Raw genomic sequence first — 17655 nt, 5'->3', positions numbered from 1 at the left:
TGCTGAATGCTGTCATATCAGTTACTGAGACTACTTAGGCTGGTTGCTAGGCTGAATACTAGCTCATCATCATGGCTGACTACAGAAACTGACAATAAAAACATGGTTACATTTATATTCATTATTTCATTAGTTTTTGCTGGAGTTAGATGAAATAAAAAACAGCTTACCTTGTATAGTGTCTGTTATTCATATATTTTCACTTTATATTACAAAGTTGAGAGTGGTACCTCTCAAAACAGTCATTATCCACACATAAATGACGATGTATATTCCATGTCTGTGATGCTGATTTCATACCATTTGAGCCTCAGGTCTTGCTTTTGGACTCCCATTATCTTGACATAATCGTTTGTTTCTTTCCCAAGCTTTTCCACCAGACATTCAGGAAAAAACTTGAGAACAAAATTGTACTCGTTGCTATGTCCAAGCTTGACTGTTGAACCAACATGAGAATCAAAATCATTGATCTCAAACACAGCGAGGTCATAACTCCTTTGTGTAAGTGGGACTATGTTCGCCTCGTCATCCGATTAAAAATCACTTGCATCTGGTGTTGAAACAGGACTAATATCAATATCCGATCTATTTTCTAAGAATGATCCATTAAACTCTTCAATATCACTTGCACTAAACTCTTTAAAGTTGCTCATATCTGAATCGGAATCCATCTCTGTTTATCTCAACTACACGTTTCATAAAGTGCAGAAAATCAACGACAGTGTTTAAATTTAACCTCTCAGCTTTCACACTTGTATCAAAATATGGAGTAAACAGTTCTCTCATTGGTTACAATAATCAAAAATATGTAAACTTCTGTACTTTCAAACAATCAATGTTTAGTTAACAAAGCAGTCACGTTCGCATAGATGCAACACTCGGGTTTCATGTACTGCTGAACTATACACACATAAGCGACACTGGGGTAGTAAACTAGGCTTATCTACACTGCATATATGCGCCAGTGGAGTTCAGGAGCTATTTACAGGTGACACTTAGATGCGGTAGTCGTAGCTAAAGGGTTAAATAAAAGCAATGGAATCTGATGGATTTTTGCATTCTCCAACGTGATTGAAACACGTTAACTGTGCCGTGAAAGTGTCCTTTTCGCAGGGACAAATGTTTATGCTTACAAACACTACCAACAGCAGCTTAAAACACAAATCAACTTTTACCACCTTGGGATGTAATGAAAAGTCAATCATGTGCTTCATCATTCATTTCATTTTTCCACTGAATTCAGACCTATATGACCGGTGACAAAATTACTGAATATTTTAAATCTCTGTGTGTGCATATTTTTGATGGAATTGCTTGTATTGTGAATTCAGTGTATGTGATTCACGGGTGAGTACACAATGTTGATACTCTATTCATGCTATACATTAGACATGTATATATAAACAGTAGTTACATACATGTACCAATTCGTGGTTCTCTAAAAAAAAAAGTAAAGTATTACATATGCCGTCTCTATTTTCACTACAGGTGTATTTCTCATTTAATATGCATCGATTTAGGAGGGTAACTATGCTGATGAAGCACGTATTTTACTGCCCGCATTTATTACCTACATACCCCCGTCCTGAAAATGTTTTTGGGGTGTATGCACATTTTATTCAGCTAACTGACCTGGTTGCTTATAATACGGTTCGGTCTGTAACCCGGTCGGGTTCTTTGGCTCCCACCTACCATGTCATAGCAGGGTCACATTGTATATGTCTGTCTGTAATCTGCGTACTGGAAATACAAGCAGTAAATCACATAAAAGGGCACCACCTACCACTATCAGACCTTCTAATTATTTGTTTCCACCAATAAGGTAGAATTACAGCTATGGGCTCCTGTCTGCCCGAAAGAAAAGAATAGACTCAAGATTTCAGTTTTGACTTGCGATTTAGGGGTCAAGGGTCTACCGACTTCAGTTTTAAAATCTACTGAGAACCCTTTGTGTGTGTGTGTATACACACAGAGACCATGGAAACGCTTAATTACGCATATTTGGATGCCAATTTTTTATCTGGGGCACAGAAAATCACTGAGATGGGTGTCTTCCGTACACATGTAATAGGTGTGCGGCAAAATTCAAAGACTTGCCAGTCCTGCTTCAGCCACCTGCTTTGTGGGAAAATGTGTTGATCACTTAGCTGTGCTGATATTTAAAATGAGAGAATTCAGCGACTGAAAGACCCCTTAATGTACATACATGTTGCCATTATAAGAGTACATCAAAAAGAACATGATGCAATAGCTGGGTGGCAAGTTCAAAGGATCTGACTGGCGGCCGGGTGGCAAATTGTAATTATATTTACAGTGACTGAATTCAGAGTCAGAAAGACCCAGACATGTACATGCGATCATTTATAAAAGTACATCAAATAAACAACTTTAGCGTTTGTTATTGTGTTCTTTTTAAAATGTATCGGAATAAGTAGTGCACATGACCTCAAAATCAAGACATGTCAAGACTTAGACAAAATGCCATTCGTAAATTTGGATAAGTATTTTGGGGTTAAACGGCAAACTTACGAAGATTCTAACGAGATTCAGAAGTGCTAAAGCTGCTAGAATTGATAGTTCCGATAGGACAGTAGCCAAGTGTAAGGCAGTGTGTGATGCCTAGCTTAGTGTCTAGAATAAGTCCTTACGTGGACTGACAAAATTCAGTATCACTCTGATGGACAAAGAAGAGCTATTTAAGAGGTATATTGACCATACTTTTTTAATGCCCCTTGCCTTAGCCCGGTTAGTTCTAGTGTTGTAGCGAAATGTATTCATCAATACATCAGTAGCTAGGCCTAGTTTTTATATCAATTACGTTGACAAACAAACTCTTGCCCATTCACAAGCATATGTTTTGATAGCTGATTGACCATTAACCATTTTCAGAGTAAGGTAGCAACTATCGATTGCCTGCATGATATCCTTTGCTGATAAAAGGTACAAACGTGTTTTAAGATCAGAATCGATGATCTGGATATATATTAACTGCCTCTTGTATACTATTTCATCATAAAATTAGTTTGAAACTGTAAGTGAATCGGTAAGCCTAATGGGAAATAATGGCGGACTTCGCTAAGTCTGGGATGTACCAGTTTATCAGATTGTCTGTTTTTGTAAATCATTGGGCAAATATTTTCAGAAAAATATAAAAATCACTGAAAGCAAAGCCAAGGTATTATTTTATTAAAGATTTAACTTTAAAATGCAAATTATGTTGGTCCGAAACGTATTGGACAATGCTATGTTGTGGAATTCGCAAGATGCGCTTTAAGGTCTAAGCTGTTTTCAGACCTGACACGTATTTGCAAAAATATGGGGGAAAAACAGCAAATCACATACTATTTAACCATTGCCTAAAATTACTACAAGCACATAGACAAATAAATAAACCATAAATTTGCGATCATGTCAATGTTCTCTTGTAATGAAGCTATATTAAAGTGAGTGATTACATCACGAAAACCTCTCCATCTAAAAATAGATGCACTCATGTCTGTGTTGATTCTGTAGGAAAGTGACTGCAACTTTTGATGGTGGGACTCCTATTTTTACCAAAATGGGAGTCCTGGACTCCTAGTTTTAAAATCCTAGCGAGACACCTCTCTCTCTCTCTCTGTATGTGTATATATATATATATATATATATATATATATATATATATATATATATATATATATATATGTGTGTGTGTGTGTGTGTGTGTGTGTGTGTGTGTGAATGAATATATGAAATTTTAGGAGCCACGCCAGAACTGTGTGATATCCAAATTCGCGTTATCATTGGCATGTTATAGCAGGGTCGCATTGTATATATACATAAATATATATGGAAAATAACTACCCATCTACCATAATTCTAAAAACAGTGCAACAGGAAATGAGGTTTTTTTTTCCTTATCCAAAGCTTATCTTGGGAGGCAATTCATATTGTAAGCCATTATGTGGGCTTGATACAAATGTCAGAAGGACTGGATGGGCCCACAGTCCGTATTTTGCCCACCCCTGATTTGGAGTCCAATGATCAGGGCTTTCAACAGCCATTAAGATATTTCACGCAAGAGTTAAAGAGGAAATGACAGGAGTTTTAAATCCATGTATCGTAAAAAGTTTGTATCGATAGGAATTTCATTAAAACTGAGAAAAAATGCTCTTAAATTTTGACATTCCAGTAAATTTTTTAGCAACAGACAGGTCATCACCAAAGTTTACATATATCCTACAAAATCTGCCTACATTGTGAAAAGAACCCTATGGTTAAACACATCATTTTCTTAGCATGCTAGGCATATGAGGATCTTGAGGGGAAAAAAGGGATTTTCATAGAAGATGGCCTAATAATAGGTAATTCAAAACGAATATCTTTATCTTATGTCTGATGTTAATCCTACTACCAGAACAAAGCCACCATGGCTGTGCGGTTATTGTGCAGATCCAAAGGGTCTGGGTTTGAATCCCACCAACGGACCAGACTGGGGTCAGCTACATTAGTCAAGGCACTTTACTCAAATTGCTACAGCACCAAATAACTTGTGTTACTGTGCAATATAGCACTAAACCCAACATAATCCTACTACCATGACTACAGTATTCACACTTTCCCATTGGTAACCCTCCACCAATTTTTAAATCAAACGGCATCAAGAATAAAAAAATTCACAAAAGTCATTTCATACATCAATTTATAATTTCTAACCTGATTCTCACCTGGGGGTCAAAAACAATGTCAATATGTTGACGTTTCCAATCAAATGGCAGTTTCAGTCGTAATACCGTCACCATATTTGCTCTGGCAAGTCTGTTTTCAAGCAAAAGATGTAGTTCAACATCTTTGATAATCTTAATAATTCAATATATTTTTGGAGTTAGATCTCTTTGAAAAAATGTATACAAGAGTTCCTCTTTATTATTTGTTCAATTTGTTTTAGAAATATTAAAACCTGACGTTACAAATATCAGATGCAGACGACAGTTTTTACTGATATGATAATAGAAACCAGAAAAGGACAGTGAGCAGCCTGCTTATTAGGTCAAAATGGCAACAAGTTGACAGTGTTGATCAGGTTCGAAATTGAAAATTGATTAATGAAAAATCAGCAGGTTATGTGCACTTTTTATATCCTTGATATTTTTCATTTGCTAAAAGATTACATTTTATGTTCAGCATTTACAAATCTCTCTCTCTCTCTCTCTCTCTCAATTTCATGTTTCCTATGATGTAATATGTACAGGTAAATTATTATTGAGTGTTTATTTACACTCTTTTCCAACATTATATTATGCTGTTTTATATGTATTATGGGTTAACAGTATGAAATAATGAAGAATTTATTGTACTCGACATATTTTGTTCTACTGAAAAATACAACTGACGGAACAGAGGGTTTGTAAAATTTGCTCCATTGGAATGGTTTTGAAAAATAACAAAAACAAACAAAACGCCAGCATGAGCTCATCTTGCTTGTACTGACCATAGTCCAGCTGCTGGAGCAATGTCAATGACCGTATATGTGGTAAATGAGGATGAAGAACGTTATGACTTGTTTCAGTTCGTCATTATGGACAAGTTGCCATCCAAAACATCGATTAAAGATTACAATTAATCAATCAATTTCATCAACTGGTAATTTAACGATTTTTACAGACGTTTACCCTAATGAATAATGGGCTCTGGAAAACCTTGAAATTAAAACCATCATGTGTTGCTGCGGTGATTAATCTACTTTAAATGTCATCAACAAATATAGCCCCTAGCTGTAGGCGGCATTGAAAACATCCTATATATTACATCATCACGCAAGTTATTTTGGTCACGCCTAGCTGGGTATGACCAGAGTGGTCAAGGGTTTATGACTTACTTTGGTATCCTGTATGCTGTCCCGCCGAGGGAGGACACGGATTTTCCGCATCGTCTGCCATTTTTGTCTCCTACTATCACCTCCAGTAAAGTCACGGGAATAACACCTGCCGAAAATCCTGAATCGTAACACTGTAACAAAGCATGTAGTTAATGATAATGTTACACCACTTCAAAATTCACACTGAGCACAACTTATTAAATTTCAAAACTGTATTACAACTTGTTTTCGGTCGACAAGAATTTATACTCCAAGTGGTTACAATTTACCGATGATAAACGCACACTTTGTTGACGATGACAGCTTCGTTTTGCTGCTACTTCAAATCTGTCTTGGGCCCTTCACTGTACGTCGTCAACAGGCCGATAGCAAGTTGGACTGATCGAACAAAGATTATCCCTACTGTTCCATCGTCTTGACAAGCTTAAGCTGCAGTCGTTTAGGCCGACTAGGAAGAGACCAACACTGAATATAATACATTGTCATGTACTCGAATTAAGCCAGGCGGAAACTGTGCGGAAGACGAAACACCTCAGTGGCCATGAGATGATTCAAAACAAATTTACGCGGGAGTATTTGCTTACTATTTTAACTTTGATCTTTGGCACTTGACCTTTACCGAGAACCAATCAAATACAGTATGGAATGCGTACTCGTTTCACTTATTCTTACAAATCTGTCTATATGTTTCTTCCAGAGAAATTGTGTGACATACACGAACATTGTATTATCAATCATTATTTTGACAGTAAAAGAGCTTACATTTGTCACAAATATACACACACAAATATTTTTAATGACGTTTTTATTCAAACTGATGAAAAATTTAAAGAACTCAGAACTTCATCTGATCATCTGGAACTCAAACATTTTTGTACTAAAAAACTACCGAATAATATAAAGTTTGAAATTCATGAAATGAGTCCAGAATTTGTGTTGAAATATATTTTTTTTTTTAATGGATGATTGTAAAGCTACAGGACTTGATTGGATTGGACCAAGGCTATTAAAGGTAGCTGCACTTGCAATTGTAGAGAGTATAGCAATGAAGGTATTAGGTCTAATAAATTTCCACAAACATGGAAAACTGTCAAGGTTACACCATTGCATAAAGCGGGAATAAAAGATGATGTAAAAAAACTACAGACCAATCTTTATCTTTCCTTGTCTATCCAAATTACTAGAAAAGCATGTACATGATTCTTTTCTCAGCTATTTAAACACTTATGATCTTATTCATGATAATCTGGCTTTCGACAGAATCACTGTGAAAATGTACTTGTATCTTTGACTGATAAATGGCTGAAAGCATTAGAACAAGAAGAAACTGTACGCACTATTTTCGTAAAACTTTTGATCTTGCAGACCATGATATTTTGCTTGAAAAACTAAAAATCTATCAATGCAGTAAAAACTCACTAAACTGGTTTACTTCTTACTTAATCGATAGAGTGCAAAAAGTATATTTAAATGGTCAACTTTCTCAAAGTAAAAATATTAATCGTGGAGTACCACAGGGCTCTATCCTTGGACCTCTGTTATTCATTCTATTTATCAACGACATGCCTCTTAAGATTGGAACTTCAATTTCTTCCATTGACATATATGCAGATGATACTCCACTGTCTGAGATGGGTAAAAAATGGGTAAACCAAATGGTACTTGAAAATAACTAACAAGATGCTCTCAAAAGACTTTAAGTATGGTGCAAGGAAAACAGTGTAATTATAAATACAGAAGAAGAATAAAACTAAAGCCCTACTAGTTACAACGCAACAAAAACGAGCAAGGCGAGATAGCCACAAACTCCAGGTTCTATTTGACAATGTGAGCCTCAATATGACCTCTCATGACAAAATTCTTGGCGTATTCTCAGATAACAATCTTACTTGGTCTATTCACATTAAACATGTTTCAAAATATGTTAATTCTTATATTTGGCTACTGAGGAAAATCAAAACATACATTCCTCTGCAGTATAGTGTCATCGTTTATAAAAGTTATATTAAACTATATCTGGACTATGGTAATGTAATTTTGGGTAGTGTCTCTAATTCAAACATTACAACACTTTAAGACTCCAAAAGAGGGCTTGCCATTTAATTCTAGATCAATGTATAGACACTTTCCAGGAAGCAATTAATAATATAAAGATTTTAACAATACATGAAAGAATATTTCTTAGAAAGACCAAATTGATTTATTAAGTATCCAGAAAAGCCATTCCTGTCTATCTATGCAATATCTTTCACCAAAGAGATGCTGATGATACTCCAAATTTAAGGTTCATAAGAAGTAAAAATTACATTATACCAAGGCCAAAGAAGGAATTGTTTTTAACAAAAATATTCAATATACTGGTCCACTGGTTATGGAACAACATTCCCAATGACAAGGCAGGCTCCTAGCATTTTTTCTTTTCATAATCAATGTCTGAAATGGATGAAATCTTTAGACAATTTAACAGTTCTAGTACAATAAATGCCGCCCACTTTTCTGTAATTTTGCATCATTTTCACAGTTTAATTTTCCAATGCAGGATGGTATTTTATATTTTACATATGTTTATGTGTTCACAGATGCCTGTGCATATGTTCCAGGCTTGAGACTTTGATTTTAAAATCCCTTCATTGTCTAGTGTCAAGCCAGATTATTCACATCATGTTTTATATACGTACATACTGTATATATTGTACATAACAGACAGAAGTCCTCAAGATAGATTAGTTATGTAACTAACTGAGTTTCTTTCTCTAAATAAACTCTTTATTATTATTATTATTATTATTATTATTATTATTATTATTATTATTATTATACGTAATTATGTAATTGTAATATAGTTATAACAAAGCTTATTCAATCGTAATTTTAGTTATTTGCACATTAATTGTAATAACAAAATTTCCAGACGAAAATTTCTATCGTTATGGAATTTTACAATGGCAGTTCGGCATTACACTGAGGCAAGAAAGTTGATATTGGATTGAACTATTATTAGAGCAAGGGGAATCGAGGTATGATCCCGTGAACAAGAAGTCACGTGCATTTACATTCATATCCTGTATGGATGTTCAGCTATGAATGGGATAGAGGAGTGACATCCGATAAGTTTTGTTCTTAACTTGTAACATATGACATTTCTTCAAAATGATAATTTAGCATGATGTAAAATAAATCTAAATTGACAGACGTGTTTCTGCTGTTTTTTGCGTGTATGAAAGAACATATTTGAATGGGAAAAAGAGGTATTATTTACGACTTGAAATTAAAGATTAAAGACATGACATACCATACAGAAGATATAACAAAGTTACATAATTGCCTCCAATTAATTAGAACTGTCTGCCTTTTTTTTCCTGCCAGTGTTTTCCCAGACCTTGTTTATAAATGATGTTGTCGCGTCTCTGTTTGTAGTACAACTTCTTCCCAACCGCAGGCGCATTATCTCTTACAAAAACCGGTTTAAACGTGTTCACCCCGCTTGCTTGACCATGTCTAAAAATGTTGTTGTTGTTATAGGGTTTAACGCCATATTTCAGCACAGGATAGGCTATACATGACGGCCAGTATAAATAGTGGAGGAAGAACAGGGGAAACCGGGAAATAACCACCGACCCACGACAAGCTACTGGCAAGCTTTCTCATATACCCACATTAGCCGAGTCTGAGACTCGAACCCACGCAGACAGAGGTGAAATGGCAGTGATCCGTGACTGTGAGCGCTCTAGACCACTCAGGGCCCATCTGAAAATGTCGAAGAGCGTTATCAATGAATTTGCCGCTAAGCTTTTTTTGACGAATTTATACAATAATCTGCAATGGAATTTTTTATCAAGGCAAATGAGTATCATGTAGATAAATAACACCTTACCAGAGTTGGGGTGAGGGAGGCTATTCATTTCTTGATACTCTTGTTTTGTCTGTTTTATTTTTATTACAAACAAATGCTATTAGATTACATTTATGTTCAACATTTACACAAATCTCTCTCTCTCTCTCTCTCTCTCTCTCTCTCTCTCTCTCTCTCTCTCTCTCTCTCTTTCTCTCTCTCTCTCTGTGGGTTCTTCCTCCACCATTTATACTGGCCGCCCTGTATAGTCTATCCTGTGCTAAAGAATGGCGTTAAACACTAAAAAAAAAAAAAAAAAAAACCAAACTCTCTCTCTCTCGTTCTTTAATTTATTTCTGTTAATAATAAAAGTCGACCATTGCAAAAACGAGAGTAAAATAGATATAATTTTTATGCATACCAATGCTTAGAAACGCTAATTAAAATGTCAGTAGTGTAGGGGGTCAGTCTGGAGATGGAGAATATTGTGTTAAAAATTTGCTTTATTCTTGTAGGATTAATGGGGGACGGCCATCTGGGGTTTAGGTTGCAAATCCTATTCCAATTAAACAAATTAAGATGTGACTCTCTTGTTAAGCGTGTGTGTGTGTGTGTGTGTGATTTGGATTTTTAACGAAGCTTTAGTAATTTTCATTCTAATCGCTACTATGTCTGCAGTTTGGCAGTTTATAGTGATGTCTAGCACTGGGCATCATGCCACAGACAAGTAGCATAATCTCCCACCCAGTCACATCATCCTGATACCAAGCCGACCAATCCGAACGCTAACCTCTTAATGATGAGCGCCTGGAGGTATAGCTGCAAGTATAATTTTTTATAAGTCTTTGGTATGACTAGACTTGGGTTCGAACCCGTGACCTCCCGCATCCAAGGCGGACGCTCTAACCACTAGACCACCGGAGGTCTCTCTTGGGACAATATGGGAAATCCTATGTTAAAATATGTCCATGGATTGAACATGATGGGATAGTCTGTTGACAAAGATGGGAAATGCATTGTTACAAAATGTCGACAAGTTTGACAATATGAGTTTAAACATCCTCAGTGGAAAAATTTAACATTGAAATGGCAATCAGAAGTAAATGGGAACTCAACATAATGACATCATGGTACATTTGTTATATTTGGTGGTGGGAGGGGAGAAAGTACTTGATATTAACAATACCACTCACTATCCATTGCCCTACATTTGGAGTGACCAACACGTAGTAAAGTACTATCCATAACCCCACAACCCGTATACTATCCAAAACCCCACATTCACTATCCACCACGCCGTTTCGAGCAAACAACGCTCTGTCAGGACTATCCATTACCACACACACACACACACACACACACACACACACACACACACAAACATACTTATACACTATGATACATGGAGTGAACATGATAAAAGAGTAGGTGAATTAGTGCTTACACAAAAGTAGGTTGATGAGTGTTTACACAAGTGTAGGCGAATGAGTGCTTACACGAGAAACACATCCTTCTATAGACTATAAGAGGGATAGAGTGATGAACAAACAAATACAGCCATTTGCTTATTTTAGAACCCAGTGTTAAAACATGTCCTTTTTTGTAATCCTTTATGAAACTAAGCAAGGTTTAGAATTTGTAACACTATAATTTCTTGGGGGGTGGGGGTGGGGTTGGTCCCAGATTTAGCTCTCTCTCTCTAAACTGTTATCTTGACTTGATAAACAAAAGCTTTGTCTAAAAAATATCCATTGTCAAGTGAGACCGGTTTTGTTCTTCAGTTTGTTTCAAATTTGCATTTTGCCGCCCTAGAATTAGTACATGGGACTGACATCATCCAACACATGTTCAAATCGTTAAAAATGTTTCTGTTTTATTTTGTTTATTTTATTTTTCCTTATATTTTCTTGTTTTATGTGCGCTGAGCGAAATGTGACCCATGAAGAGAGGAAAGAATGAAATATTCAACACTGTCAAACTTAGGGAGTTGTCGTGAAAAACCCTATTGTAAGGGTCGTGGCATTTTCTGTTCAAGTATAAAAACGTGGAAACTTATGAACGTTGATGTTATGCAGCAAAAATGGAGTGTTTTTACTTGTTAAGAAATTTGTTCTGTCTGTAAAAAATGTAGAGTAATTCAAATCCTATGGAACAAAAATGATATTGCAAAGCAATACTGACTATTTACCTTAACATTAAACTTTGGATATGATGTTTTGTACGAGACCAAAGACTGACAGAGAAAATGTAAACGTTTGTTTTCAAGTTTGAAAACAAACAAAAAACTCGTGTACATTGAAGTTTTGCATCTTACATGGAGTGTTTGTACTTTTTAAGGAAATAAATTTTAATGTGTGATCTATCTCTCTCTCTCTCTCTCTCTCTCTCTCACACACACACACACACACACACACACACACACAAACACACACACACACACACATCGGGCAGCGACGGCAACTATTACTACCACTATATGAACTTTAACGTAGAATGGGTGTACGGCAGTTAGAGTTGATGTCGTCAAGTCACGGCAGTTAGAGTTGATGTCGTCAAGTCACGGCAGTTAGAGTTGATGTTGTCAAGTCACGGCAGTTAGAGTTGATGTTGTCAAGTCACGGCAGTTAGAGTTGATGTTGTCAAGTCACGGCAGTTTGAGTTGATGTCGTCAAGTCACGGCAGTTAGAGTTGATGTCGTCAAGTCACGGCAGTTAGAGTTGATGTTGTCAAGTCACGGCAGTTAGAGTTGATGTCGTCAAGTCACGGAAGTTAGAGTTGATGTCGTCAAGTCACGGCAGTTAGAGTTGATGTCGTCAAATCACGGCAGTTAGAGTTGATGTTGTCAAGTCCCCATATATGTTTCCAAACCTAACGGTATTTTTGAGACTCTGCCTAGATCACCTGGAAAAGACTTACTATTCACATGAATGACTGGCAGACTTATGACTGTTTCCTCAACAACAATAGACATTCCTGAGAATAACTAGTATCGAAGTGCACATCCGGGTTCTACTTTTGGATTTTCGAAAACGTATTTACTTAGATTTTGTACAGATTCAAGTCAAATGCAAATAGCAATGGAATCCGAAAAGGTATAGGCTTTTTGGACATCTGCATGCTATCAGAAAACTATCTATTTGGAAACTCCTACATTCATAAAATGCAAATACGTTTTAAGACTGGCAATACCAAGAATTCTGTCATTAGTGTTACACCAAATTCCAAGGAAAGGAAATCAATAACAGTGTTCCAAACTTAGTAGATCACCAACTACAGCTAAAAGAACTCAACCCACAAGATGATACGATTCCTTTGAATATTTGAACGACGTGTTGTGTATATGTTAGTGAATGCATACATTGGATTTTGTTTACTAGAACATTGTTTATGACAAATTTATGAGCAATGCACACACACACACACGTACGTACGTACGCATGCATGCATGCATGTATGTATGTATGTATGTATGTATGTATGTATGTATGTATGTATGTAACCTAATTAAAATTGCAAAGTATGTCCATGAATGGAAAAGTGTTGGAATCGATACATGGATACAAGAGGTGACAGAAAACGCCTAAAAAGCACCGTGTTTGACTGATGAAAAAACGAAAGAAAAATCATGAACTGTATTTTATAAAAGGTGAGTTTGTTTGAACATGAAAAAAAGGCATTTGTTAAATCGTGAAGTTTTGTTTTTTTGAGATGTAGATTTATTGCACCCTATTTTTTTTAGAAGAGCGGCATATCGTTCACGTTACTTCAAGAAAGTCTAGGACAAGCCACCTCATTTGTAGAAGCTATTCCTTGCGAAGACGATGGGATCGTGTTCGATTCTAATCAAACAAATCTTGTCATTTTTGATGATATGTTAACATTTAACCGTATTCGAAATTTCTTCCATTCAATCTCATCCTCCTGACAAATTCATTTGTTCACTCTATGGCATCGGAAAATGCACAAGTGCGTTGACTAATTTCAAAGAAGTTTTAAGATGGTTAATTTTGACAGTACGTTAATTATTACAAAGCATTCTTCACATTCCACTCCAAACTAAATGTATTTTACTTTAAGTACCTTAGTCACAACTCGCGGATCCAAAAATCGATTTTCAAGCCAAAACACAAATCATGTTAAAACCCATCGAAGTGGATCTGTTTTGTTGGGAGTGTCATCTTGTATGCAGGATTTGACAATACTCTTGAAATCAACAGTCTGAAAGAAGTTATCCAAGACTATTACAACACTGAACACGTAGCAAAAGGTATGGATGTCGTTTTCTATTCAGAACAGCAGTCACAGACACTACGCTGAGATGAAGAAGATAGTCGTGATGTCACGAGGGTCAGAACACCCTCCCCCACTTAATCTCATATTGTACTCGCCACTTTGCTGACAGATTCAAACTCCTGATCAGAGAACATTGTTATGGTTCTCGAATCGATCATCATAGTCAAATGCAACACAACATGTATAACGATGAGTCAATTTGGAAGAGTATCTGGAAGAAGTATGGACCTCAGTATCAGAAAATAAGGCGAAATGCATCTAAGCTCTCTGGCAACAAAATATTTCGGCTAATCGCTTTACTTGTCAGATCTTCTTTTTAAATAAAAGCCATATGTAAACTCGTTACCTCTCTAAGTCCCATGTCTTTTCAGAATGGTGGGTACGCCTGACTACCATAAGTGAACTCGGGACTGGTATCGCTAAGGTAAGCACAGTTACGAAAAAGCCATGTCGATTATCGTAACCATCAGCGATAGATGCACACTGGTATTATATAAAACTGTACCATCGATTGGCTTTGTTACAAAGTCAGACATTTTTATTCTCGTAGAAAATGGCATATTATATATACATATGAGAGAGAGAGAGAGAGAGAGAGAGAGAGAGATCCACTCATTCAAGGTTTGACAACTACAAACACAGATATATACATATACTGTATTTTTGGCAGTTCAATTTACACCCCACCCGGTACCCCTCAGCATTTTTAAATACAGCGATTTGTGTATTGAAAATATAATTTGTGATATTGCAATTTTCCTACCGCCCAAAGATTGTACTGATTTAAATTACGGCAGTAGTGTTAATGAAGAAATATTAGCGATGTAAATATATAATTAGTTTTATTTATGTTTACTTCATATTCTGAACTGAGAGTAAACAGTTTACTATACATGCAGGATATAAGAGTCTTACATTTGTTATTTGTCATTTTTGAATGCGGTATGTAGCCTTTACTTAATGTCGTATATACACTCGGAACCAAGGAAAGTACACTTATGACAATCCCTTTAGAAAAATCAATCACGTCAAATTTTGCGGACTGGTCACTTTAATTACCCAGAAATTGGATGTAGTTTGTAAATCAAATAGGAAACCATTTTTGGTCTTGACTGGTTTCAAACGTTATACATGTTTGCATGTCTTGTAGAATTTTGTGTTATATTTCAGTCTAAAGTTAGACTGTTTACAAAAGATGGCGTTGAGCAATTAGTTACGATATCACTTGGACCAGGTAATATCTGATACCACACATTCTCAAATGATATTCCAATTTTTATCTTATTTTGGAAACCAGAGAATACATTTTTGTACGACATATGATGTAACACTAGTCAAAACAACGAGAATTATGAATTAAACTCCACACATTCCTTTCTAAGAACTGTTGCCAAGAATGGATCAATTTGAGATCTGACGTGATTTACACTCAGAATCGTAAGACGTGTTTTAGTATGTTTTTGTTGTGATGTTATGGTTGCTGTTCTTTTTCCTGCGTATATATAAATTTAGAAAAGCAGATGTAATAATTTGTGGGCCCGGTGCGATTGCACCTTTCGCACCTCGCTAAGGTCAGTACTGTTTGTACTGTTTGTAGCTTAGTCCGTTCAACGTAAGATATTTCACATGTTATTTATGTTTTAGTGCTCCACGCACCAAATATAAATATCAAGGACAAGGTCTTACATTGTAGGACTAGCTGTAGATTCACAAAAATCACAATTATCTTGGTTATCAACTGCCTTCATTTTACATTCGTATTTTTTAATACTAAATAGTTCACAGGGTATTAGCAACGTGATGACATATACATTGGCGGAACAAGACATAAATACACTATGTACGCGCTTACAAATCGAATAAAACTTAAAATAACAAACATCCTGATCTGCCATAGCATCATGTGCATACAGATAAAGGTCTTTGTTGTTTGTTCCACTGATTGCTCCTAATAAACTGCACAGGCCAAGCTCTGCCATCGCATTATGCAATGGCAGATCTGGGTCTGTGCAGTTTGCAGTTGGACTTGTCTTATAAATGAATATATATGGTGATATTCTTAATTACTTCATGGAAAAAAGTAGTTATTTAGAGTCATAAGTTTTAGGACTGGGATTGCAACTTTTTTGAAGGAAGGAGTCCTGGACTGTAACATCAAAAATACAAAATATGTGAAGGTATCTTAAACATGAACAGATTATTTGCTTTGGAGGTTTATTGGCTGATTGCTAGTAAAGGTAAACGAGTTTAATTAATGTTTTCTCCTTTAAAAGTAAGAAACGAGGACAAATACCTTGAGATCCCTCAACCATTTTATATAGTAACCAACCATTTTCTATAGTAGACAATCATTTTCTACCATAACCAACCATTTTCTGCAGTATACAGTATTTCTGAGACTGCTATCTTATGCAAAAGCATTCATGCAACAATTTTGATAAATCAGCCTAAGAAAGGAATTGTAATTATTTTTACAAAATTCAGCAAGTATTTCTTTGTTTTATGCCATTTAATTTAAAATATCTGTTTTACACATTATAAATTTTTACCATGTCACCCTCACTTTTATTCCTATTTGCCAACCACTTTGGCTTAGTCCATTGGAGTAAAGAAGTTACTTCACCCAAACATTTGATTCAAACTTGGACCCTGGTGAAGCTTTGAAACATCTTGGAAATCCATATTCTTTTGATTTTGTTTCTACAGAATCATTCCTACTCACAGAATTTTTCAATATCAACTTATGTTTGTAAGGTTTATATATATATATATATATATATATATATATATATATATATATATATATATATATATATATTGGCTCATTTAATAAATTGAAATACTCTTGATATTCTTTGCAGAAGTTTAAGTAAAAATTGTTTAATTACATCATCCTGAAATATGATGAAAATCTGTATATATTTTTTTAGTAAGTAGGCATATGTGTATTATTAGTTTTAGTGCTCATTTTGTGACAGATTTTGAACAGGTGCCTTATTGTAAATTACCAAGTTTTCATGTCACAAATTAAGCTAGAGAAATCAATTTGCCAGAAATTTAAACTAATCACATATGAGTATAGGTAATGAGAAATTATATTCTAGTTTTGTGACATTTTCAGAATAAATGAAAATTTAATTTTTTTAAAAAGGTATTGTGATCTATAGCACAGTCATATATGTCAATAGCAGTGATGAAAGGTAAAACTGACTTTTGTACACAACTGACTCGATTATACAGTTTCACTTTCAGAATTGGTATGCACTAAATATCATTAGTTTTATTATTATTGTTATTATTATTATTATTATTATTAATATTATTTTACCAACAGCTCTGGATAGTGGTTAGAGCATCCACCTCAGATGTGGGTTTGAACCCCAGCCAATGTGTACCAGAGAGTTGTAAAAATGGTACTTTCATTTGCCTTGCTTGTGTCAGGTTATTGTCACTGACTGGGTGGGACATGATGCTGCCTGTCAGCAGCACAATACCCCAGTGCTAGACATCACTAAATTGCCACACTGCAGACATCATAGCAATAAGACTGAACATTTTTTTAAAGCAACGTTAAAAATCCACATCACACACATGCACACATTATTTTATCAATAGATATTTTTATGTGCACTGTATAACAATCATAAATATGTATTCATGCCCATGCTATTCC

At 35.5% G+C, this 17655-nt stretch overlaps 2 protein-coding genes across 2 annotated transcripts in view; one reads left to right on the top strand and one right to left on the bottom strand.

Moving 5' to 3' along the window:
* LOC149801336 (ras GTPase-activating-like protein IQGAP1) overlaps positions 1 to 6432 on the bottom strand; it is a 275437-nt gene extending 269005 nt beyond the window's left edge. The window contains exon 1 of the mRNA XM_089955390.1: positions 5858 to 6432. Within this exon, the coding sequence (XP_089811516.1) occupies positions 5858 to 5918 (61 nt within the window). The 5' untranslated portion in view covers positions 5919 to 6432. The remainder of the gene's footprint in view (positions 1 to 5857) is intronic.
* Positions 6433 to 15166: 8734 nt separating this feature from the next.
* The window catches only part of LOC149801334 (protein FAM81A-like), a 52411-nt gene continuing 49922 nt past the window's right edge, over positions 15167 to 17655 (top strand). Inside the window, exon 1 of the mRNA XM_089955385.1 lies at positions 15167 to 15216. The gene's annotated coding sequence lies outside the window, so the exon portion shown is untranslated. The remainder of the gene's footprint in view (positions 15217 to 17655) is intronic.

The sequence above is a fragment of the Sinohyriopsis cumingii genome, chromosome 4, assembly GCF_028554795.1.
Source record: "Sinohyriopsis cumingii isolate HCF-2022 chromosome 4, ASM2855479v2, whole genome shotgun sequence".
Lineage (NCBI taxonomy): Eukaryota > Metazoa > Mollusca > Bivalvia > Unionida > Unionidae > Sinohyriopsis > Sinohyriopsis cumingii.
This window is presented reverse-complemented; position numbering and strand designations above follow the sequence as displayed.